This window comes from Balaenoptera ricei, chromosome 2 (genome assembly GCF_028023285.1).
Source record: "Balaenoptera ricei isolate mBalRic1 chromosome 2, mBalRic1.hap2, whole genome shotgun sequence".
In the NCBI taxonomy this organism is placed as follows: domain Eukaryota; kingdom Metazoa; phylum Chordata; class Mammalia; order Artiodactyla; family Balaenopteridae; genus Balaenoptera; species Balaenoptera ricei.
Window position 1 is genome coordinate 71,171,151 of NC_082640.1, and position 24,244 is coordinate 71,195,394.

Below are 24,244 nucleotides of genomic sequence, written 5' to 3' on the forward strand. Positions count from 1 at the left end.
TAACAAGATCTCCAGGTGATTCCTATACTGATGAATGTTTGAGAAGCAACGGTTTAAAGATGGTTCCCAGCCTTGGCTGCACATTTAGAATCACTTGGGGAGCTATTAAAAATCCCAGTGCCTGGCCGCATCCCCAACCAGTGTGGGTCCCGGGCACCAGTATGCTTTCAGAGCTCACCAGGTGATCCCAGTGGGTGGCCAGCCCTCGCTCCTCAGCGTGATCCCTGGACCAGTGGCGTCCACATCACCTGGGAGCTTGTTGAACATGTGGAATCTCAGGCCCACCCCAGACGACCTGATCAGAAATCACAATTTAACAAACTCCCAGGTGATTCATATGCATGTTGAAGTTTGAGAAGCACTTGCCTAGGGGACCCGCCAACAGAGTCAGCCCTTGGGGAAACTGAGGAGAGGAGCTCCCTCCTTGAGCACCTTTCCTTCCTTTTTTAGGAGTGTCAACCACCCCTTCTTTGCCAGCACTTATTTTGTCCCTCAGTGAGGTGAAGGAGGAAGAATACAGACAGGAGCCAAAAAGACCACCTTTGCAGCTCTGCCATCCTGGGAAGTTTACTTAACCTCTCGGAGCCTCGGTGTCCTCATCTGTAAAATAGGATTCCATTACCCACGTGCTGGTGCCCTGATAGGATTGAAACAGTTCATGTATGCAAAGGGCTCTTCCTGTACTTAAGTACCAAGGAAGCAGTGGCTGCTTTTAGAGGCTGATGGAGAGCGACTCTGGGGCGGCTGGAGGGCTGCAGCCTTTCCCCCAGTCGTCCCAGAATCTGCCTTGTCTGGGGGGCTGGCTCCACGAGCTGTGGGCTCAGTCGTGGCTGATGCAGCCCCGAGGCTGGAGAGACTTTTCCAGCACTGCTGCAGCTGATTAGCACAGTTGGCTTTTGCGAGGATGATGGGCTTGTTTACACTGGCTCTCAGCTTATTATTATGGCCAGGCTACTGGAATCCAGGGGGCCTCTGCTTCACGCCAGAGCCCACCTGGAGAAGTTGCCTGCAGATTCCAGTCTTGTAACCAAACCTTCACTTCAGTGCCTGAGGGAGTTTGCTGCTTAGAAGCATCTCATCATAGTCCTTTGGTGAAGCGGATGCTCTTCTGGCCTCCTCTGCCTGGGTTTTCAGTGAGGGGCTTGCTTGAGGGAGCCTACCTGCCAGTTGAAGCTCTGAGATTGTTTTTCTCGTAGGGATACCCCAAGTTTCCTGCTGTTGTGCTCTCCTGCTCATGGTTCTTGAGTCTAGGGATGGTGTATACATGGCAGGCATAAGCAGAAATAGATGTGGGGTCAGATCAGAGGACATCCATGTCCTTGGAGAAGGTCTGTGTTAACTTTTGAGACATGGGGGACACTGTAACAAGGCCAAGGAAAGGCTTGTTTCATTTCCCCTAAGCTTCACTTAATTGGCTTAGCGTTGTGGAAGCCTGGTGCCACTGACTAGGATGTTTCTCAGCTAGCAAGTAGAGGACTTTCAGTGAGCTGTTTGAGGCCATTCATCATCTTAAGATACGGACACTGTGGCCCAAGGATAGCATCTGAATTACAGCTCATGTCAAATTCCATCCACTGGTAGAAGTTACCTAGAATGTTGTGCTGAGAAGGATTCTGAGTCAGTATGAATGAGTGCCATGATTGATATTTTTATGTCAGCGTCATGGTTGATTATTGATGTCTACCATGGGCAAAGGATGTGTTTGCTATGCCTGCTGTAGCCTCAGCTTGTAGGTATTTCACCTGAGATCCTTGTCTTTCACCTGGCATGCTTCCTCGTGGAGGACACCAAATTAGCACCACCACCAGGGACCTGCCTCCTAGAGTTTTGGACATTTTCTTGGTCAACACCAACACAACGAGCAAAACTTACCCTGCCCCTCATATAGGCCTGCCTTATTTGGTTACAATTTCTGGTCTGAGATTTGTTTCTTTTCCAAGTAATGACTCAGATTACTTCCCTTAGTCACTCAGGTGTTACCCCCTCCCTGTACATAAGGACATGACTTTGCTTCTGCAAGCCTGTCAGTGTAACCATGCTTAACACATGCATGTAGCAGGAATTAACTGACATACTACGACATAAGAGCCTGTGACGGCATACCCACCCCTGTCTTGTGCCAGGTGTTCTGTGTGGTGCTTTATGTGCATCATCTCATTGAATCCTTGCCCATGACCTTATGAAGGAGACACTGTTATCACCACTTTGTAGATGTAGGAACAGACCCAGAGAGTTTATATAACTTGCTAGCTTGTTAGAGGGATAGGCAGGATTCAAACTTGGGTCTGTCTGACTCTTATACCTGTGGTTTTCTTACTCAGCCTTAAGCACTGGAACTACTAGTTTGCCAGCTTAGTTAGCCACATCCACAATCAGTTAAACTGTTGTCAGATAGGAATGTGTTTTGTAATAACCCTATGACGATGTCATAGGATTATTTGATCTTATGCCTTTTGCTGGGAAAAAAAAGAGGCTTGAAGAGTGTGTTAACAACTCTGTTGAAGAAAGACCTGTGTCATCTTGCTGTGCCAACTCTGCATTCACCCAGCCCCGTTTCTTTTCTGTTGATCTCTGCCATTTCAGACATCCTTGTTCGGGGAAGGGACCTACCTCACCAGTGACTTGAGCCTGGCTCTCATTTATAGCCCTCATGGCCATGGGTGGCAGCGCAGCCTCCTGGGCCCCATCCTTAGCTGTGTGGCCGTGTGCGAGGTCATTGACCATCCAGACGTCAAGTGCCAAACGAAGAAGAAGGGTGAGTGAGCACTTGGCCCAGACCTGGGCTGCAGGCCTCTGGGTGTCAGGCTTTTGCCTTTGGCCCAGCTGTTGGGTGGAGCACCCATTGCATGCCAAGGGATGGGCTGGGTTAACAATGTAGGACAGGGCCTGCCTTCAGGGAGTGAGCAGTCTCCTTATGGACTGAACACACAGTGGAAAAGATATCACTGACTACAGGGCAGTGGGTAGGGAGTGCCAGCTGAGAGGAAGGGGCAATCACGGTGGGTCCAAGTGCTCAAGGAAAGCTTTGGGGTGGAGAAGATGAAAATGAGTATGTGAGGCCAGAGCACAGTCTCATTGAAGGTAGAAACTGGATCTGATTCACTCCCGGGCACCTGGTGTCAGCAGGGAGTCTGGTACATACTTGACATTCAGTAAACATTTGCTAAACTGAAGCTAAAGACTTGCGTCCACACCCTATCCCTCCAGGCTGCTCTGGTGTATGCTGGAACCCCCAGAGGATGTGAGGGGCACCTGAGGCCATGGGGGTGAATCCTGGGCTCTCTAGGGAGCAGATGAATGGTGGGCCACCTCAGTCCACTCTCCTGATATGTGCCTTAGATCTTTGCCCCGTGCCCCCTGCTGTTTTGCCCTCAAAGGCAGAAGTCATAGAACTGTCATTCTAGTCTCCAGAGCTGGCCTGTTGGTTCCACTGAGAAAAGGAGAATTGAGAAAACTGTTCCTGGCCTTTAATGTAAAGCAATTGGAATCCTGAGGAATGGGCCCAGGTCTGATGCCACTCTCCCAAACCAGACAGCATGAATACTCACTTTTATAATTCTTAGGAAGTCTGCAAACCATGACATTAAACATTAGGACAAAACCTTGCAACGTCTGCTGTGACGAAGCTTTGGCCTTTTGTGGGTTTTTTTGTTGTGTTTTGGTTCTTTTTGGTAAAGCTTTTTCATGTTACTAAAAGGAAAGGTTTTGTTTTGTTTTTTTAAACAAGTCTTGGTACAAAAGGTGGAAGATAAGTGTTCTAAGACTCTCGAATCCAGAACGGTTAATTTAAAATGCTGTTAAAAAGCTTGTTTCAGATCAAGTCCTATTTCTAGTCCCAGATTATTTTTTTGTTACGGCCATCAATCTGCTTCTTCCCTTCGCTTTCCCCACTCAGTTTTTTTTTTTTTTTCTCTCTCTTGTATCCCTTTTAGTTTCGTATTCCTTTTCCTCTTCCCGGCCGTCTGCTTGTCGGACTCTCCTGTTTTTAAGTCCTGCTTCACATACACACACAGCCCATTCCTCTGCCTGCCGGGGCTTCTCCACCCTCAGGACCAGGGTGCTTGACCCGTTTCTATTCATAGTTTGCTTCTGTTATTATTGTATCTTCCCCTTGTAAAGTTGTGCTTTATCTCCTTATTTAGATTCCAAGGAGATAGATCGCAGGAGAGCGAGGATCAAGCACAGTGAAGGGGGAGACATCCCTCCAAAGTACTTTGTGGTCACCAATAACCAGCTCCTGCGAGTGAAGTACCTGCTGGTGTACTCACAGAAGCAGCCCAAGAGGTGAGAAGGATGGTCCCTGCATGAGGTCCAGGAGAACAACTAAAGGCTGCATTCATAGTATTGGGTTCTTAGTTATCAGCAGCTCCTCTCCCCCAGCCTTAGACCTCAGCTATGTATAAAATATATTAAGCACTCCGCTTTATGTAAGGGGTAAGAAGTGAGGAATACAGGTCGAATAAAATCTGGTCCTGGCCCTAAGGGACTGTATATTCTAGTGAAGAAGAGCTTCGTTAACATAAATAACTTGAGGGACTGAATGAAGCCAAACTGTGAAGCCCCTTCGCCACTTGGGCTCCTGATCACAGTCTGAAACCCACTCATTGGCTTGCGCTGAGAGGCAGGGTGGTGCCAGGATCTGGCTGGGATTATGTGCCGTCCAGCTTGGTCACTTCCCAAGGTGGCTGTCGAACCACCACCTGCTCCTCTCTGGACCTGAGATGCTTCATCTTTATCTCTAAAATGAGAGTGTTGAATCCAACAGCAGATGAGGCCTTCCAGCTCCTAAGAACCTGAGAGTGGTGGATTCCTCATGCCATCTCAGCATTGTGTTTTCGGGGGTATGGCAGGGCTCTCCAGGGTTGCGGGTCACTTTGACATTTTGTCACATTGTTGGGGTCCATGGTAGAGTCTCTCATGGGAATGAGCAGCAGGTGCGCAGGTAAGACAGGAGAAGAGTTATTGTTAATACTCTTGACTCCTACTTGTACACACCAGTGGATTCAGAATTCAGTATCTAGTAAAATCCTCCCTCCTTAAATCTGGTAAATATGTACAGGGTTCCTAAGTTAGGGGGACATTATCCTTTGGTTTAAAATCATCTGGCTTTTTCAAGTTGAAAATTCCATTCCTTTCCCACTTCTTCCTGGAGTGTCTCTCTAGTGCACACTTGGATGGTTTAGATCATCTCCCAGCAGGCAAAAGAGGATTTCCCCTGCTCAGAATGATACTTGTGCATGTCTGAAAGTGAAAAGACTTTTGCTGAATATCCTGCCACTGTCATCAGATGCCCTGTCATCTGGTCAGACACCCTTAGTGAGGTCATCCTTCTAGATACCAAAATCTTGCTTAAGAAAAGACAGGTTATGAAAGGTACAGGAGGAGCTATAAAAGAAAAGATCAGGATGAGCTCATTGCATAGCTGTCTTTGTACATTTAGAAAATGTTCTGGTGAAAGGCGTGTCAGCGCCAGGGCAAATAGCCCCAGATTTTTTTCTTTTAATTAATTAATTAATTAATTATTTTTGGCTGCATTGGGTCTTTGTTGCTGTGCGCGGCTTTCTCTAGTTGCGGTGAGCAGGGGCTACTCTTCGTTGTGGTGCACGGGCTTCTCATTGCGGTGGCTTCTCTTGTTGCAGAGCTCGGGCTCTAGGTACACGGGCTTCAGTAGTTGTGGCTCACGGGTTCTAGGGTGCAGGCTCAGTAGTTGTGGCCCACGGGCTTAGTTGCTCCGCGGCACGTGGGATCTTCCCGGACCAGGGCTCGAACCCGTGTCCCCTGCGTTGGCAGGCGGATTCTTAACCAGTGCGCCACCAGGGAAGCCCAGCCCCAGATTTTTTGAGCAAAGGAGCACGCACAAAGCTTCTTTTCATGGCTCACTCAGAGGATGAAATTGATCATTTCATCTTCTTTGAGCCAGAAGTTGTTGCATACACTTTAAAAATATGTTTTTCTCTTTGTTCCAACATCAACTCTTTTTTCCCCCTGAAGCAGGGCTTCAAGCCAGCTCTCCTGGGTTTCCAGCCATTGGTTTACGGTCATGATAACCCTGTATCTGCTGCTGCTGCTCATAGTGAGTGTCATCAACTCCTCAGCTTTCCAACACTTTTGGAATCGCGTGAAGAGATGATCTTTCTGGGCCTGGTGTGGGGACCACCGCAACCATGTGCCTTATGATAACTTGTTCTGTCCCTCCCGGGCCTCACATCCAGCCAGGTCAAGCCTGGGGGCCAGTTGGGGACCACAGGACAATTTTTATATGCCATAAATGTATCAATTGCCTTTGATGATGCTCTCAGCCACACTAGTCAACGGAGGCTACTGGCCCCTCACTCTTAGGTTTTGGGGGAGATTTCCTGTCTGCGCCTTCCTAAATAGTCTTAGGGAGTTGGCTTTTTTGCCAGGGCCAAAGGAGAAAGTCCTGCTGCATTTAAAAACAAAGTGTCCAAGCTGTCAGTGGGGTGTTTACAACTGCTTCTGGCGGACTTTGGCCCTTCTCTAACGCCTTCTGGAAGGCGGAAATGTGTAGTAGGGACTATAAATCACTGGGCGTTTGCCTTGTTTTGACTTGAGATACCCTAGAGGAACAGTCATGTTTCCCATAAAAATCGGTGGGATTGTTTTGAATTCCATCAGCCTTTGTATGTGAGTGCAAAACACTTCCACAGTTTTCTCACATCAACAGATAGCCTTCTGCTACAGCTGTAACCCCTCTGCCCTAACCATGGATGAGAAAGGAAGGAGTCAGAGAACTGATAGAAAACAAAGAGCAACTCAAGTCATCTTTTTCTAAAAATTACCAACTGCTGATTACAGCTGAAATGGAACCAAATGTTTGTTTTCTGATTTTTTTTTTTTTTTTAAAAGTAGCTATTTGACAAATTCGTCTTTGTGAGCTGAGTAAAAGGGGAAATTTCTAAACCTAGAGCACCATTTGGCCAGTGTCCCCAGCCTCTTTCCTGGCCGTGTTTTAGAGAGAAGGATTTGAGCTGCAGGCCTGCCTCCTGCTCTCCTTCTCACGAACCTGCCTTGATTGTGGCCTGTTAGCCACAAGTGCCACACTGCAGGCCTTCTGTGGGCGGCTGGCCTTTGAGATAGAGGCCTGCCTCGGTGTGCCACAGATGTGTGTGGGCTGAGCCTCCCTCACAGGGCCCGCAAGTCTCTGGGACTCAGCCTGGGCTTTAAACGTTCAGGAAAAGCCTCAGGCTGCTCAGAGAGCCCTGGTTCTACCTGCTGTATTCTCTGCCCCTCCTTCCTGCCCCGTGTCAGCTGTCATGGAGCCCTATCTGATTTAGGGGGGAGATTTCTGTAAAGAATGTGGAAATTCACTTTTCTATAATTTGTGAGGTTGTGAAAAAGCCACTATCATGGTTTTTACATTGAATATTGGAGCACTTCAGAAATAATAAAGGTATTTTCCTAATTTCCAAGTTGCCTTTGTGACTGCTTTCAGCCTCAGCACGAGGCTGCTGTGTATTCATTGTTGGGAAAAATTTTATCCTTCCTTGTTCGAGGTGGCCGTTTGCTGGAGAGTATATATCTCCAGGATATCTGTAGGCATTGAATTTATAGTTACTGATTTAGCAAATATGAGCCCCTACTGTGTGCCAGGCACTAGAAATAGGAGCAGAATCAGGTCAAACTGCCCCTGCCCTCACAGAGCTGACAGTCTAGCAAGGTAGGCAGACAGACAGACATTCTCAGGAGTGAAGTTGGCATTATATGGTATCATAAAGGAGTTTTGGAAGCTACTTGGCAAGGAATCGTAACACGGTCTGGGGTCAGGAAATATGGAGGTGACACCCTGGAGCCTAGAAGGCACCTTACACGTACTGATTTCTTTAATCCTCACAACAGATAAGAAAGTGAAGGCCCAGAGAGCTGAATAGGTTGCCCAAGGTTACATGGCTAGGAAGTGGCAGAGCTGGGGGTTGAACCTGGCTTCAGTGTCAGTCTCGTAAGCATCAAGCTCTTCAGCCCCACTGGGCTCCCAGGAAAGGTGACGTTCAACTGAAACCTGAAAGAGACATTGGTGTCAGGCTAAGAGGTGGAGGAAAAGCGTTTCAGGCAGTGCAAACAGCGCAAAGACCCAGAGTTCTTGCTGGAGAAGCTGAAAGCAGGAGGGTCCTACAGGAAGAGGCTGTGGTGGGAAATGAGGCTGGAAAGGTGGGCAGGGAACAGATCATGAAAGACCTTAAAAGTGGTGGGCTGGGGAGAGCCATTAGATTTTAAGCAAGGAAGTGATATGATCAGATTTGGTTTGTAGAAAAATCACTCTGGCTGGTGGTTGGAGAATGGATTTAGGATTATTTTGAGGATTAAAAGAACTGATGGTTACAGTAGCTTAGCACAGAGCAAGTAGCTGATTTGTTTCAGCTGCTATTATTATTATCGTTATTATTTGTTTTTAATGGCCCAGCAGAGGAGATGAGCATGCAAAGGAGACAGAGCAGTAATGCCCAGGGACCCTGGAACAGTGAAGTGTCACAGAAGTGAAAAACGAAGCCTTGGTGAGCACTGTCAAATGCTGCCAAGCAATCGAGATTATACCTGAGAAGTTCTATTGGATTTACTGAGTTGGAGATCATTGGTGAACTTGGCCGGAGCAGTTTCCATGGAGTTCAGCATAGGGGATGTGAACAAAGTCCAACTGCACAGATGTGAAATGTGCACAGTTTCCAGGTGTTCTCAGGCAATATTTATTTAAAACCTAATCCCCTTTTTCTGAGGCTTCTGTCCCCTCCCACTCCCACCCCCCGCCCCCCCAAAAAAGAGGTTGTATAATACCTGATGTGACTGTGGGGCAGGCACTGGGCATATGATGGGGACATGAGGATGGATGAAGAACGGTCCTGTCCTCCAGGAGCTTCCAAGCTAGTGGGCTCCATGGGACAGGTACATTTTGATATGAGGGAAGGAAATTCCTGGAGCCTAGAGGGTTAGAATGGACAGGAGGGAAGACTAGGACAGGGCCACATTATGACTTTCATGAGCCCTGGGCACTTTTGCCTTCATGGGCCCCTTCCTCTAAAAAAAAAAAATCTAAAATTATACTGTAGGGGGCTTCCCTGGTGGCGCAGTGGTTAAGAATCCGCCAGCCAATGCAGGGGACACGGGTTCGAGCCCTGGTCCGGGAAGATCCCACATGCCGCAGAGCAGCTAAGCCCGCGTGCCACAACCACTGAAGCTCGTGCGCCTAGAGCCCGTGCTCTGCAACAAGAGAAGCCACCGCGATGAGAATCCCGTGTACCGCAACGAAGAGTAGCCCCCACTCGCCGCAACTAGAGAAAGCCTGCGCGCAGCAACGAAGACCCAAAAATAAATAAATAAAATACATAAATTAAAATAAATAAATAAATAAAATTATACTGTAGGACTGTGTTGGTATAAAGATGAATGTATTACTCTTATGTACTAAAATGTTTTCTACCACTTAAAAGCTCATTTTTCGCCCTTCTAATTTTATTTTATTTTTAAAAATTTTATTTATTTTTGGCTGCGTTGGGTCTTTGTTGTGTGTGTCGGCTTTCTCTAGTTGCGGCAAGGGGGGGGCTACTCTTCGTTGCCGTGCGTGGGCTTCTCATTGCGGTGGCTTCTCTAGGCACGGGCTCTAGGCACGCAGGCTTTAGTAGTTGTGGCTCGCGGGCTCTAGAGCGCAGGCTCAGTAGTTGTGGTGCGTTGGGCTTAGTTGCTCCGCAGCATGTGGGATCTTCCCCGACCAGGGATTGAACCCGTGTCCCCTGCATTGGCGGGCAGATTCTTAACCACTGCGCCACCAGGAAGGTCCCCCACTTCTAATTTTAAAGGGAATTAAAGCCTTTTCGTAATGGGGACTCTAGGCCCTGTGCCTACTATGAGTAGTGGACTAGGGTCATGGGGGATAGTGTGAGATCCTTGGGTACCTGGGAATGGAGAGGCAGGAAGGAGACAAACTCTGAAGGCTCAGTTCTGTTTAGCACCGACCCCACATCTAAGGCAGACCCCCTAGGCCAACCAGCTCAGGAAAGGGCAAAATTGGGTTCTGGGGGTTGAGAGCTCAGGGGGCTCATGCTGCAAACACTTTCATGGGGGAGGAAGCACCAGTCTCCTTGCTGACAAACCCGCTATGGGCCAAGAGCTTCCCCAGGCGGCTGATGGCAGACGAGACCAGATGGTGGTTCAGTTGGAGCCACCTCACATCAGAACCCCAGCTGCCTTGGTCTTGTCAAAGCAACCTCATCAGCCTTCTGTCACCGATGCCACTGTCAGGGGGAACAGTTTTGGGAGGTGGCAAGTGGACCTCTCACAGGCTAGGTCCCTGCTTCTGACAAGGGCTAAGAATCCAATGAGCTGTCAGTTTCCGCCACAAAAGGAAGGATTTTACTCTGTAGGCTTTGGATTAGTGTATATGTGTATGTGAGAGAGATGTGGAGTAGGGATGTGGTTCACTATTGTTTCTTTTCATTTTGTTAAACACTGATTGTCTGCAGAACCAGTAGTGGGTGGGGAGGTTGTGATTTTAAAAGCCCAATTCAGATATTTTTCTTTAGAACATGACCGCATGCATCTGAGCCCATTCCTGCTGCTAAGCCCAGGAGGTTTGTACTGGCTTGGAATCAGCCATACTCACCCTCCCCGTTGCCATGGTGATTCTTGGCAGGGAGTCGGGCAGGAGCTGGATTTGGCTCCCCAGAAAAAGACCAGGACCACACCCCTCCCTAAGCCCCTTCCACAGCCCTCCACTCTCCTCCTCTCCACCCTGCCCCACCTCGTGAGTTTTCCATCTCTTGGCCTTTGTTTGTTTTTGCTTTTGTCAGTCTCTCTCCTCTGGATGGGTTACTGTTTGTTTCCAAACTGTCTGGGGCAGTGCACCCTGCAGTCAGTGTCCTGGGCTGCCTCTAGCCCTGATCTGGTTAGAATAAGACCCTCTCCTTTGTGTGAATCTCCAACCTGACATTTGGGACATCCAAAATAAATTGTGACATTCTGAAGCGAGATGGAAACCACCATTTCCACCCACTCCTGCTGGCACTCTTATCCACTTGGATAGAGTTTTTAGAAAATTTCCAGTATTCACTGCAGTGCCCACATAGTGCAGCCCTGAGAAGGAGAAGCAGCATTTACTGAATACCTACTCTATACCAGCCACTGGGCTAGGCTTTGCTTGTGTTAAAAATCTGGTGGTGAAGGTGATGTTTCCTGCACTAAAATTTAACTGCAAGCTGCTTGAGGGCAGGGCCTAGGTCATCTTTGTAAACCCAAGTATCTAAGACATGGTGGAAGTTCAAGTAAAGTTTGTTGACTGAATAAATGGAGGAAAGGATACAAGAAACTTCTTTGCCATGGTAGAGGGTAATGTCAGCAAAGGTGACTGAAGACAGACGAGAAAAAATTCACTGGCAAGCCAATACGGATGGGTGAGGGTTTCAGAGAATTTTGTGGACATTTATTGCTTGATTTCAGGGAGTCCCATTTGCTCTCTGTCACCAAAAGTACCTTTTGGCAGTAGAGTGGGGTGGGCAGAACAGAGTCTTTTAAAAGTTTCATTTGAAAGGCTCAGACTTAAAATGCAAATGGTCCTGAGAGATTAAACTATTGATTTGATGCTTATTCATACACACATGTGAAGGACTGATGAGGAAGCCTTTCTTAAGAACAGGTTTTAGTAAGACTTGTGGAGCTGGGGGTGGTGGAGGGGGCGGGGGAGAGGTGAGAGAGGAAGAAATCACTGGAGATTCAAGGGTGAGAGGAGCTTTGACCATGTGAGGAGGTAGGGGGAGAGGGCTGGGGCCACTGGAGTCAGAGTTTGCTTGATACCCGATACCCCTTTGGCTCAGTGAAATAAGCTTGTGGTGCTGACAGACCCTTCCAGCCCTGGCAACACTGGTCACTTCAGTCAAACTGCCTGCTAGTGGGACAAGAAGGAGACAAGGCCAGTCTGAATTCCTGGGAAGTATGGATTGCAGACCAGCTGAAAGGTGTGGTTTTTTTTTTTTACTGTTCTTAAGCAAGTCCAGGCTATCCCAAATGGGTCTATAACACGTTGTCTATCAGAGGTGTCTAGGGATTTAAAACTAGCACATCAATAATATTTTTAGAGGGCTTGAAGGTGCTTGAAAAGCATTTGTCATAGTTTTTGACCCACTGATTTCCTTTGTTTGACATCTGTTGTTCTTGGCCCCTGTGGTCCGTATCACTCTCCTGGTACCTACCGCAGCTTCTCTGTGGGGAACCACCCTCTTTTCACTCTCACTGGATCTTGGTAAAGCTGACTGCCCCTCTCACCCACACACTCTAGGGGTGGACCAGTGGCTGAGGCCCGAGCCAGTCAGCAAGTTGCACCCCCCTACTTCCGCCTCAGTGATTGATTCAGACATGGGCATGTGACCCAGTCAGAATCCACAGGAGATTTGTTTTCGGGGGCTGCTGGGAAAGAGACTTTCCTTCCTCCTGATGCCGTCTTGCTGCCGCGTGAAGCTTCAGACTGACGCCAACACCGTGGAAAGTAGAGCCAAGAGAGGAAGAGGAAAAGAGTCATGATGATGATGTTTGAGTACTGAATGCAGTCATGCCTAAAGCTAGGGCTTTCACTTAAGTGACCAATGAATTCCGCTTTTTAACAGAATTTAAATTGGGTCCTGTGAATAAAAGGAGGGGGGAGTCCATAACTTATACCCATTGTCATCCCCAGTGCTCCATTATTTTTGGTGTAAACCTTTTATTGAATATAGAAAGATGTGGTTTTCAGATGTGTGAGTCAGGATTGATGAATTTTGACTGTCCTCACCCCTGGACTATACCCACAAGGCATTCAAACCTGTGCAAATGAGAATTGGGCAAATCACCTGAAAAACACCATGTTCTGGGTTATTCTGCAGCCTGAGCATCAAGGTGCTTCCTTGGGTCACTTGGACTCCTCCAGAAAGTCTTCTGGCCTAGGGAACCCCAGAGCACTCTGAGGTCTGCGAGCAGCAGTAGGTAGATGTGACCAGCGTCCAGGGTTATAAACTATACTGGAGGGTCCCGGCCCTCAGCAAAACCAGAGCTTGGGTCTGTAGCAATAGAAGGAATGAGGGAGAAAGGCACTACCATTTATTAAGTGCCTCCTGCATGATGGGCATATTGAAAGAATTATTTAATCCTCACAATATCCTTTCAAGGCAGATAGTATTACCTTTATTTTACAGGAGAAGAAGGAGGCTTGGAGAGGTGACTACCCAAGGTGAGAAAGCCCGAAAGAGGCAGAGCCAAAGCTGACTAGCTGCAAGGCCGCAGCTAGAGGGGCTGCCTGAGCAAAAGGGATCTGGGCTGGTGGTGTAGGGAGGCTGGAGTGGGCAGCGCCAGCTCAAGGCATGCCAAATGAGCTCCCTCCCCAGGAGAAGACTGTTAGCTGTGCCGTGTCTCATAAGCAGGGGGCACCTGGATGCTGGAGGTGGGACCTCGGGAAGTCTCCATCACCACCCCCCCGCAACGGCCACACTATTAATGAGAGCTTCAGACTCAGCTCCATTCACCCTTCCAACTCTGTTACTGCAGACCCAGGAGGTGAGCTCTGAGGTGCACATGGCACTGAATGTGGGGCAGGGAGGGGCGGCCTCTTCCTTCCACCCCCACTGCCTGCTCAGAGCTTGGGCCATCAGCCTTCTCTGATTAAGTTGACTTCTTCTAAACCTTGCATCCAGGGGCTGCCAGCAGCCAAATCCCCCTGATTGAGATGTTCCCGACATCAGAGAATAAACAGCTTCCCCTGTCCAAACAGCTGTGCTGAGCAGCATTCCTGTCTCTCAGCCTGCTCGGCTGGGTGGGGCTGCAGCCCTGTGTGTACCTCCAGCGGAGGCCTGGGGGACCTGGTGGGTGGCTGGAAGGGAGAGGGGAGGTGACCATCTGTCTTCAGACTACACAGGACATTCCTGTGCCTGAGTCCCCATTTCGCCCCCCTGCCAAGCATCTCAGCCTCAGCCACTCCTGGCACAAGCTCTGTGTTTGTAACAATGACTCTGTGACTTCAGAAGAGGTCAACACCAGGCCACTGTCCCTGGGTTTGGAGCGCCTTCACCCTTGCGCAGAGGCTGCCTGGCGAATTTGAAACTCATACAGCATTCTAGCTAGATCTGAAGTCATCACACCCACATGGCTTGTTTTACAGACATAGTGAGTCAGTGCAGAAGCAGGATGAGACCCCGGGCCTTTCTTGCTATCCACTACCTTGGGATGTTGTGGCTAGAAGGATGTGAGGGGCTCTGAGTGAGAGGCACTGCCCATGTTTTTGGAGAGGAGCAGAGGTGTTTTCACCCTATGCCTGTTTTGGAGATCAGGCTTGCGGCCGAGCCATTTCCTGAGGAAGCAAGGCCTCTGGAAAAGCACTGTTCACCAGCCCCTCCTAAATCTGACTGACCTAAGCCCCTCCTGTTGGGAGTGGAGCTGGGACAGCAGGACCTGAGTGGGGCTCTGCCACTGTCCACAGTCCAGCGTCCAGTGGAGGCTTGGCCAGGGCCAGAGGGCAGATTACTTGGGAAGGGGGAGCCCCCCAGCACACAGCATCTGCTTCTCTGCCCTAGGGCTCTGGCCTGGACTGTTGGGGAGGAGAGAGAACAGCCTACCTCAGCCTGTCTGCAGAAGGAATTCCTCTAGGAGCCCCCTCTGGCCGCAGACAGGAGCAGGAGGGAGGCAGACAGGAGGAGGAGGGAGGCAGACAGGAGGAGGAGGGAGGCAGACAGGAGGAGGAGGGAGGCAGACAGGAGGAGGAGGGAGGCAGACAGCGTGGGAGCCCAGGGCAGCCTGAGGGTCTCTGTGGACAGGTGTCTTACTCAGTCTGTCTTGGGCCTATGGCTTTGTCTTCATCTAGCTGCGTGTATCAGTGTGGATTCATGTGACTGTTCCATGTTTGTATGTGTAGGTGGTTACATTTCTGGTTGGAGTTGGATGCTTCCGTGGGAAAGTGTATACTTATGTGTTTGTCTGCATGTGTATATGTCCACCTCTCTGTGTAAGCTCGTGTGTGTGGGTATCATCAAGGGAAAGTGTGGGCCTCTGTGTCTTTGCATAGATGAGTAGGTTTACACCTACCTACAGGTGGAAGTGCACGTGTGAGCATTTAGGTTATTTTGGTACAAACATGGACTTGTCTTTGTAGATGTAAGTTTAGGCATATGTGTCTTTGAGAGCGTGGACATGTATTTGTCACTAATATGTTGATGAGTCTCTGAAAGCATGTATGCCTGTCTATATTTGTGCAGAAGCATTCATTCACTCAATCTTCGATTCATTCATAAAGTGATTTGCTCATTTACTAACAGACATCTTTAAAGTGCTTGTGCTGTGACTGGGCCCACACTGGCACAGGGAAGTTAGAGAGGTGTCTAGAGTGGCTCCTAACATTTGAAAGACCCAGAGCAAGAGTACAAATGAAGGCTTATGTTCATGTCTAAATATTTAAATAAGTCAAAACAACAAACGGCTAAATGAAAGACTCAATCCTAATAACTGGAGGGCTGAGTTTGATTTTGAATTCCTAGCTCCTCTGAGTTTTGTGCTGGAACACAGCAACACAGAGTAAGTGGCCCAAGCCTCTCCTTCCCCATCCCAGCTCCATCCTGTACCTCGAGGGGCCTCGCACGCATGCGTGACTCCTCACACGTGTCCAAACTCCATGTATACACCCCACCCCTTGGCCACCCTTTGGGCCTAGGGGTGCCCACACCATTGGCAAAGTCTGCCCATATGGCTCTGAGCAGGAAATAATAGGGTCCCATGTACCTGATTTGTAGTCTAGGAGTGGGGCATGGGCTCCCAGTGGGCCCATCCTCTTGACCCCATGGACTTCTCACTGTGTGGGATGGAAGGGGCCAGAATAGAGCCAGAGTGTGGCCATCTAAAGGGTAGACCTGGGGACTTCCCTGGCGATCCAGTGGTTAAGACTCCACGCTCCCAATGCAAGGGGCACAGGTTCCATCCCTGGTCAGGGAACTATGATCCTGCATGCCGAGTGGCGTGGCCTAAAAATAAAATAAATAAAATAAAATAAGATTAAAATAAAATAAAATTAAATTAAAAAGGGTAGACCTGGAGTAAGGACCCTTCTTGCCTGTTTCCTCATGGAACTGTGTCTCTGCATGTCTGCCTGTGTGGTTGTCTGTGTATGGCTATATATGTGTTTCTCTTTGTCTTGTCTTCTAGAGGGCAGAGCCCACAGCTTTTCTTCCACCCTTCCCTCACCTGACTTAGTGAGGACTTAGGGCTGTGAGACAGGCTGGGATGGTGGGAGAAACACTGACCTAAGTCTGAGCCACTGTCCTATGCTCAGCTCAGACTCACTCTGTGATCTGGCCTCAGTTTCCTCATCTGTTAGAATAGAGAGGTTGATGACCATGTCTTTAATTTACAGGCTTGCTTGCTTTACGGAAGGAGTAGGATTGATTTCCTGAGTTAATTACTTTCTAGAAGTTCAAATTGGGAATGCCTAATTGTAGATGGTCTATGTTCAGACAGAACCAGGTTTGAGTCCCAGCTTTGCCATATGAGTTGTGCCTCCTTTAGAGTTACTTGGTCTCCCTCAGGGTTGTTGTGAGGATTGAATAAGATAAATGTGTGTAAAGCGTTGAGCACCATGCCAGGCTCACAGTAGATGTTCAAAAAACGTTAGCTTCTGTCCTGATACAGGGTCTTTCCAGCTTTCTTACCTTACAAATTCTGTGTTAGTAGACATATTGACTAACTGAGATAATTGGAACCACATGTTTAGGGATTTCTGGTGCTATGTTGGTTGGGGTGGGGGGAGGACAGTTGGGTGAGAAAGTCTGGCCCTTTCTCTCTTTTTTTTTTTTTAATTTAGGTCAGTTCTTCCACACGTGTACTTTTTATTTATTTATTTATTTATTTATTTATTTATTTATTTATTTATTTATTTATGGCTGTGTTGGGTCTTCGTTTCTGTGTGAGGGCTTTCTCTAGTTGAGGCAAGTGGGGGCCACTCTTCATCACGGTGCGCAGGCCTCTCACTATCGTGGCCTCTCTTGTTGCGGAGCACAGGCTCCAGACGTGCAGGCTCAGCAATTGTGGCTCACGGGCCTAGTCGCTCCGCGGCATGTGGGATCTTCCCAGACCAGGGCTCGAACCCGTGTCCCCTGCATTGGCAGGCAGATTCTCAACCACTGCGCCACCATGGAAGCCCTGGCCCTTTCTTAAGTGCCTTCTAAGAAGCTGCCAACTCAGATCTGTGTGTGAGATGCTACCTCCACCCCGTTCTCTGATGTGGACCCTTGACATTTTCTTAGTCTTACGAAAAGCACTATGAAACACAGATTCAATGCCCTCTTCTGACCTGATTCTTCCCTGAGCCCATCCCTGGTGTCACAAGACGCTGAGCTAAGTAGGATCAGGCCACAGGGAAAAGCTGGGTCAGGTAAGGCCTCAGGCTGCCTGACATGTCTGGGCCTGTCTGACCAGCCCCAGTAGTGGGCAGACCCCTCTAGGCGGAGGGCACCTGTCTTCCATGATTGATACTCCTGGGAGGGTATCACTGTGCTCCTGGTGCAAGTGGCCTTAGGATCCTGGAGCACTGGGGAGACTGGGGAGATCTCCAAAACCCCTGTCCCCTCAAGTCTTCTAGAATGGCTGAGTTCCAGCAGGAATAACACGGAGAGGGTTGGGGGAGGGCAGGTGACAGCATCTGTCACCCAGGGCAGGTGGGGGTGACCATCTTGGGAATCCCCTGCAGCCTGTGAAAACTGGCAGCTCTTGGGCTCTCCTGAAATATCCCTGACCTGGAGGGAATGAGGGAGGGGTCTAGGGCCTAGCCAGGATTGCTGAGTTGTGAAATGCTCTGAGTATGAGCTCAGGGTGGCTAAGGCCCTGAGGGAGGCCTTCAAGGAGAGGGTCTGCCCTAGAGGTCATGCTGGCTGTCCCTCTGACTTCCCACACAGTGGGTGTTGGAGAACTGGTTTGATGATCTCCCAGCTCCAGGGATGACTGGGAGGTGGGAGCAACTTAACCTGCAAAAGTCCTTTTGGGGGATATTTTGATATCCCCCTATCATCAATGGGCTGCTCTGTTTGGGGCCAGAACTGGGAATTTTCCTCTTTAAGAAAAAATTGAAAACAAGGGCGCAAGTGGGTTGAGTCCAAAGTAATGTGTTTAAGGAAATTTCTGCTTCATGCTGGCTAGGACAGGGAATGTCTGGTCAAAGAGCTGCTGACGGCCAGGGTCTCTGTAAGTAAACAGACCGCCTCCGATGGCCTCCCTGAGCTCATTTCCCTCAGCAGTGTGCGAGGAGGATGATGTCACCGGAGCATGGCCTCCTGGTCATGGAGTTTGTTGGTGAGCAGGATGGAGGCCCGGTTATTGCCGGCGGTCTAGCTGCTGCTTCCCAATTACTGCAAACAGCTGCTTCCCATACAAGCCGTTCTGACACCCTCTTACACATACTCATCTGTGACAGGACTCCAGCCATATTTATGACCCCACAGCCGGGGGTGTTCCTGGGGAAACTCGGGATTAACTGTGAAGTCCCCAGCTTCCATGCAAGGCCTCTTCTTCAACCAGAGAGCTGGGCCTCCTCTGGTCTATGGAAAGGGGTACCTAGGTTGGGTTCAGTTGCAAGGAGTGGACTCTGGAATTACAGGCCCATGTCCTGCCCCCGTGGTGAGTGGGCAGTGGCAACATGCACCACTACCTGTCTCCTGGGGCCAGACAGCCAGGTCCATTGGGGGAGTTTCCATGAGCAAGGGCCCAGGTCAGGGGAGGCTGGGAAGTGGGGTGGGGAAGAAACCACAAAGCTCTCTCTGTGTTTCCTGCACAGGCTCTTCCTAAGCACAGCAGTCGCCAGGTAAGGCTTTTATGGGGTTTGGAAGCCCTGTAGCAGAGTTGCTGAGGACTAGCTGCCAGAGGTTGGGTCATGCTCTGTAGCTTTCCCCCTATTCACCCTGTACCACCTTCACTTTACCTCCTGGCTGGGCAGTGGGGAGCAGTGAGCCTCCAAGTAGACAGGTGGCCAGAAGCTTCTTGGGGGTGGGCCTCGGCTTTTCATTTCTTTGTGTCCCCCAGAATCCTGACTTTACAGGGGACTTATCAGTCACACAGACCCACCCCACAGAGCAACCAGTCCACTCAGAGCCTACCTGACCTACCTCAGGCTGACTGAAAACCTCAGACTGGGACTTCCCTGGTGGTCAAGTGGTTAAGAATCTGCCTTCCAATGCAGGGGACGCAGGTTTGATCCCTGGTTGGAGAACTAAGATCCCACATGCCACGGGGCAACTAAGCCCACGCGCCGCAACTACTGAGCCCGTGCACTCTGGAGCCCACATACCACAACTAGAGAGAAGCCCGTGCACTGCGACGAAGAGCCCACACGCTGCAACTAAAACCTGGTACGGCCAAAAATAAAGAAATAAATAAACAAACAAACCCCAAAACAAGCAAAAAAACCCTCAGATTGACCAGCAAGCTCACAGAAGACTCACTGCCTGCCTGATGTGCAGCTTGACTGATGAATGTCTACTTATTCAACAAATAATAATTGAACACCTTGTTTGTGCCCAGTTATGCTGGGTGCAGGGGATATAGTGAACAAGACAAAAAAGGTTCCTGCTCTTAGGGAGCTGACAGTAAGTAAACAAAACAATGACAGAGTGTGGTATATATATTATGAAGGAAGTAAACAGGATTCTGTGGGAGAGAGTATCCATCAGGCCCTACCCTGCATATAATGGTCAGGGAAGACCTCCCTGACACATAAGCTGAGAACTGGGGGATGAGAATGAGAAAAAAACACACAAAGAGCCTGTGGAAGAGCTTTCCAGATAGAATGAAAAGCAGTGCCGAGGCCTTGAGATGAGGAAGAGCTTGGTGTTATCTTGGAATAACCAGAAGACCAATTTGACTGGAACATGGAGAGCAAACAGCGGGCGGCATGTAGATGAGGTTGAAGAGGAGGCCAGAGCAGACCAGACAGGGCCTTGTAAGCCTCAGTAAGGATTTAGGTAGGTGTGAGGGGAAGGCCCTGAGGACTTTAAGCAAAAGCATGACACATACTCAAGAAGAAATAGATAACCTGGATAACACTCTATCTACTATAGAGATTGAACTTATAGTTTCAAATCTTCCCACAAAGAAAACTTCAGACCCAGATGTCTTTACTGGTGAATTCTCCCAAACATTAAAGGAAGAAAAATTACCAATTTTATATAAAATCCTCCAGAAAATTGAAAAGGAAGGAATACTTCCCAACTCATTCTGTGAGACTAGCATTACTCGGATACCAAAACGAGACAAAGACATGCCAAGAAAGCAAACTACAGACCAATATGTGTCATAAACATAAATGCAAAAATTTAATCAAAATTCTAGCAAAGTAAACACAACAATACATAAAAGGATAATTCATCATGACCAAATGGGGTTTACTCAGAAATGCCAGCTTGGAGAAATGTTTGAAAATCAATTAATGTAATTCACAATATTAACAAACTGGAAAAGAAAAAAAAAATCACCTCAGTAGATGCAGGAAAATGATTTAACAAAATCCAACATTCATTTTTGGTAAAAACCCTCAGCAAAGTAGGAGAAGAAGGGAAGTCCTCCAATCTGGCATCTATGAAAAACCGAAGGCTAACACATAATAGTTAATGGTTAAAGACTGAATACTTTGCCTCTACAATTAGGAATGAGGCAAGAATGTCTGTTCTTACTACTTCTGTTCAACATTGTACCAGAGGTCCTAGCCAGTGCAATATAGCAAGAAAAATTAATAAAAGGAGAAAAGGGACTTCCCTGGTTGCACAGTGGTTAAGAATCCGCCTGCCAGTGCAGGGGACATGGGTTTGAGCCCTGGTCCATGAAGATCCCACATGCTGTGGAGCAACTAAGCTGGTGCACCACAACTACTAAGCCTGCGCTCTAGAGACTGTGAGCCACAACTACTGAGCCTGAGTGCCACAACTACAGAAGCCCGCATGCCTAGAGCCCGTGCTCTGCAACAAGAGAAGCCACCCAATGAGAAGCCCAGGCACTGCAATGAAGAGTAGCCCCCGCTCGCTGCAACTAGAGAAAAGCCCGCGCGCAGCAACAAAGACCCAACGCAGCCAAAAAAAAAAAATTAAAATGAATAAATTAATTAAAAAAAAAAAAAAAGAATTTCCCAACCCTTCCAGACCTGACTCAGCATCTGGCAGGGGCCATCCACGCAGGAGCCAACGTGACCGTTAGATTACAAATCTGTTCATATCACGCTCCAGTGAGTGACCCTTCAACAGTTTCCTGCAGCTTTAGGCCAAAGACAAATATTCTCACCTGCCTACAGAGTCCAGGGATCTGGCCCCAGCCCACCTCTGCAGCCTTGTCTCACACCTTCCTCCCCTGCTATCTGCCTCCAGACACGCTGGCTGCCTCTCGGTCACCTTGCCTCCTGTCGTAGGGCCATGGCCTATGGTTTCCTCTGCCTGGAAGGCTCTTCAACTCGCTTCATGAAGTTCGCATCCACTAATGCTTCAGATCTCAACCCAGATGTCTCTTCTTCAGGGAATTCATCCTTGGGTCCCTGGTCCAGGTCTTACTAATGTGTAATACAATTTCTCATGGCTCCTTGTACTCATCTTCCATAGCACTGTCAAAGTTTACAGTTATGTACATATTTGTAATATTATTTTATTAGTGTTTGTCTCCACCACTATATCATAAGGGAGGGTTTGTATAACTCACCACTCTATCACAAGTGCCTTGTCCAGTGCTTGGCACACAGAAGGAGTGTGTGGTGGTTTTAAAACATGTCTGCAAATTTTTTGACACCGTTCCCAGCAAGGGATAGAGTCAATTGACCTCCCTTTAAATATGGGCTGGTCTAATGACTTGCCTCTAGTTAACAGAATGTGGCAGAAGCAATGCAGTATGACATCTAAGGCTAGGCTATAAAATGTAATATGGTTTCCTCCTGGCCTGATTTCTTTTTGAATGTTCCATTTCAGAACAAGCTGCCATGCTGTGAGTATGCCTAGGCCACATAGAGAGGGCACATGTAGGTGTTTCAGTTAAAAGCCCCACTGAGAACTTAGCCAACAGCCAGTATCAACTAGCGGACATGTACTGAGGGAGGCTTTGAGATGATTCCAGCCTCAGCTGCCATCTGACTGCAACCACATAGACCCTGCAACTGTAGCTGAGCCCAGTTACTCCTAGAGCGGTGAGAGATGAAAAAATAAATGATTGTTGTTATTATTATATGTCACTAAGTTTTGGGATGATTTGTTACATAGCAGTAGATTGGAACAGGGTCCAATAAGTACTCACTGAATGAGTAAATGTGGAGAGGTCTGGTTGAAGGAATATAGCCTGGGCTTTAGCTTGGTGTAAGTTTTGGTCGACAACTCTCAGTTTTTCCTTCCCCAAGAGGCCCTGGAGATCCTGGAAGCCCCAATCCAGAAGTCTGTACTCCTCATACTTACCCAAGAGGAGACTCGCAGAAACTCTGCTCAAGGCAGAGAACATGGCGGGGCCATCAAAAATTAGCTCTGGTAAGAACCTCAGAGAGCATTCATCTCATTGGGCATTCTTAATCTTGGGCCCATGCATGGTTTCAGGGGAGCAAAACACATTTCCTCTGTGTGTGTATTTTCCTGGGGAAAGGGTCTCTAGGCTCTAATTTTTAATCAAAATTTTTAAAAGCCTGTGTCTCCAAGGTGTTAAGAACTACTGATTTAGCACAACGATCTCAATTTCTGGTTAAGAAACTGAGAACGCTTCATTTTCTCGTAAAAAGGTGGACGAGGTACCCTAAATAAGCTTCATTCTGCAAACAATTCTGGATAAAAGAAAAAAAACCCAACTTTTTTTAATGCACTGATGAGCTGGCAAGAAAGTGAGGAATACCCAGGCCAAAAAACTCAAGAATCCAAAGAGGTAAGTTGAGCTATTTTATTTGTTTGTTTGTTTATATTGTGGAGATCTCTCTCTCTCCCTCCCTCCCTCCCCCACCCACCCTTTCTCTCTCTCTCTCTATATATATATAGTGAGATCTACCCTCTTAACAAATTTTTAACTGTACAGTACAGTATTGTTAACTATAAGCACAATGTTGTACAGCAGATTCCTAGAACTTTTTCATCTTGCACAACTGAAACTTTATCATATTTATTTTTTAACTCAGTAAACTTGAACTTGGTCGTATGGGGTGGGGTGATATGAGAGAAACCAGTGATATATTAGTAACTGGCTCTCCAACAAAACAAAGTACCCTGTTTTTAGTGTTTGCTGATTTCCACAGTGTAAATACTCTCACCATAGCCAATTTCAAGCTCTCAATGGTACCAGGAACTGACATGCGAAATTCCTAAATATTGGTTCTTCTGAGCTGGTAGGAGCCAGTTCCAGCACACTACTGCAAGAAACTCAAGCCTCCTCTAAGGTTGGAAGTCTGGTAAGACCTTCCTCACATAAGATTGGGACTTCAGTGCATGAATAAACCAGATAGAAGCACCACCATATCCCAACAGACTGAAAAGAAAAATGCCCATCTTAATTTCCCTTTTCTCAGGAGAAAATAAAATAGCCCCTGCAAATTCACAATATAAGCCATATGTATGTCATTTGAAGCCCAAATTCACACTACTTAGGTGGTGTGAAAAATTTCAGTCCAGCATTTAACTTAAATTGGGCCCAGTCTGGTTAACACCATAAGCATCTGGCAAATCAAACACAAACTCTCTTGGAAAAACCCACCTTCACCCCAGGCCTCAAGAATTCCCACAGAGAAAGCTCCAAAGAAATAGTAGCTCCTAGTTGAAGATCACAAAACACTCAAGGGAACAACAGATGGTGGAAACAAGTCTACGCTGACTTCAGATATTGGAATTATCAAATAGTATAAAATAACTATGTTTAAAATGCTGAAAGAGTAGAAGAGAAGCTTAAAAATTTGAACAGGGAACAAGATACTCTGAAGAAGGACCAAGTATATTTGAACAAGAAATAGAATGTCCCTCTAGAAATTTAAGATATTGTAACTAAATCTACAAATTCAATGGTTGTGTTTAATAGAAGATTAGATACAATTGAATATATCAGACACAATAAAATTAGAAGTGGAAGATAGACCTGAAGAAATTCTCTAAAAGGCAGCACAGAAAAATAAAAAGATGGAATATATGAAAGAATAGTTAAAAGACATGGAGGATAGAGTGAGATGGTCCAAAATACATATAATCAGAGGTTTCAGAAGGAGAGGAGAGAGATTATGGGACAGAAGTAATATTTGAATAGTTAGTGGCTGAGACTC

At 47.7% G+C, this 24,244-nt stretch overlaps 1 protein-coding gene across 6 annotated transcripts in view; it reads left to right on the top strand.

Annotated features, from left to right (window-relative positions):
* PARP16 (poly(ADP-ribose) polymerase family member 16) overlaps positions 1 to 22,933 on the top strand; it is a 37,309-nt gene extending 14,376 nt beyond the window's left edge. Inside the window, exons 5-8 of one of the 6 annotated variants that reach the window (XM_059913011.1) lie at positions 2,584 to 2,755; positions 4,143 to 4,284; positions 5,992 to 6,073; positions 6,686 to 7,389. In XM_059913011.1, coding sequence (XP_059768994.1) covers positions 2,584 to 2,755; positions 4,143 to 4,284; positions 5,992 to 6,073; positions 6,686 to 6,793 — 504 coding nt within the window. In that variant the 3' untranslated portion in view covers positions 6,794 to 7,389. Of the gene's footprint in view, positions 1 to 2,583; positions 2,756 to 4,142; positions 4,285 to 5,991; positions 7,390 to 12,277; positions 12,596 to 22,729 lie in introns of those variants that run through there. The other 5 variants (XM_059913016.1, XM_059913013.1, XM_059913017.1 and 2 more) reach the window with 5 other exon arrangements.
* The last annotated feature ends 1,311 nt before the right edge of the window (positions 22,934 to 24,244 follow it).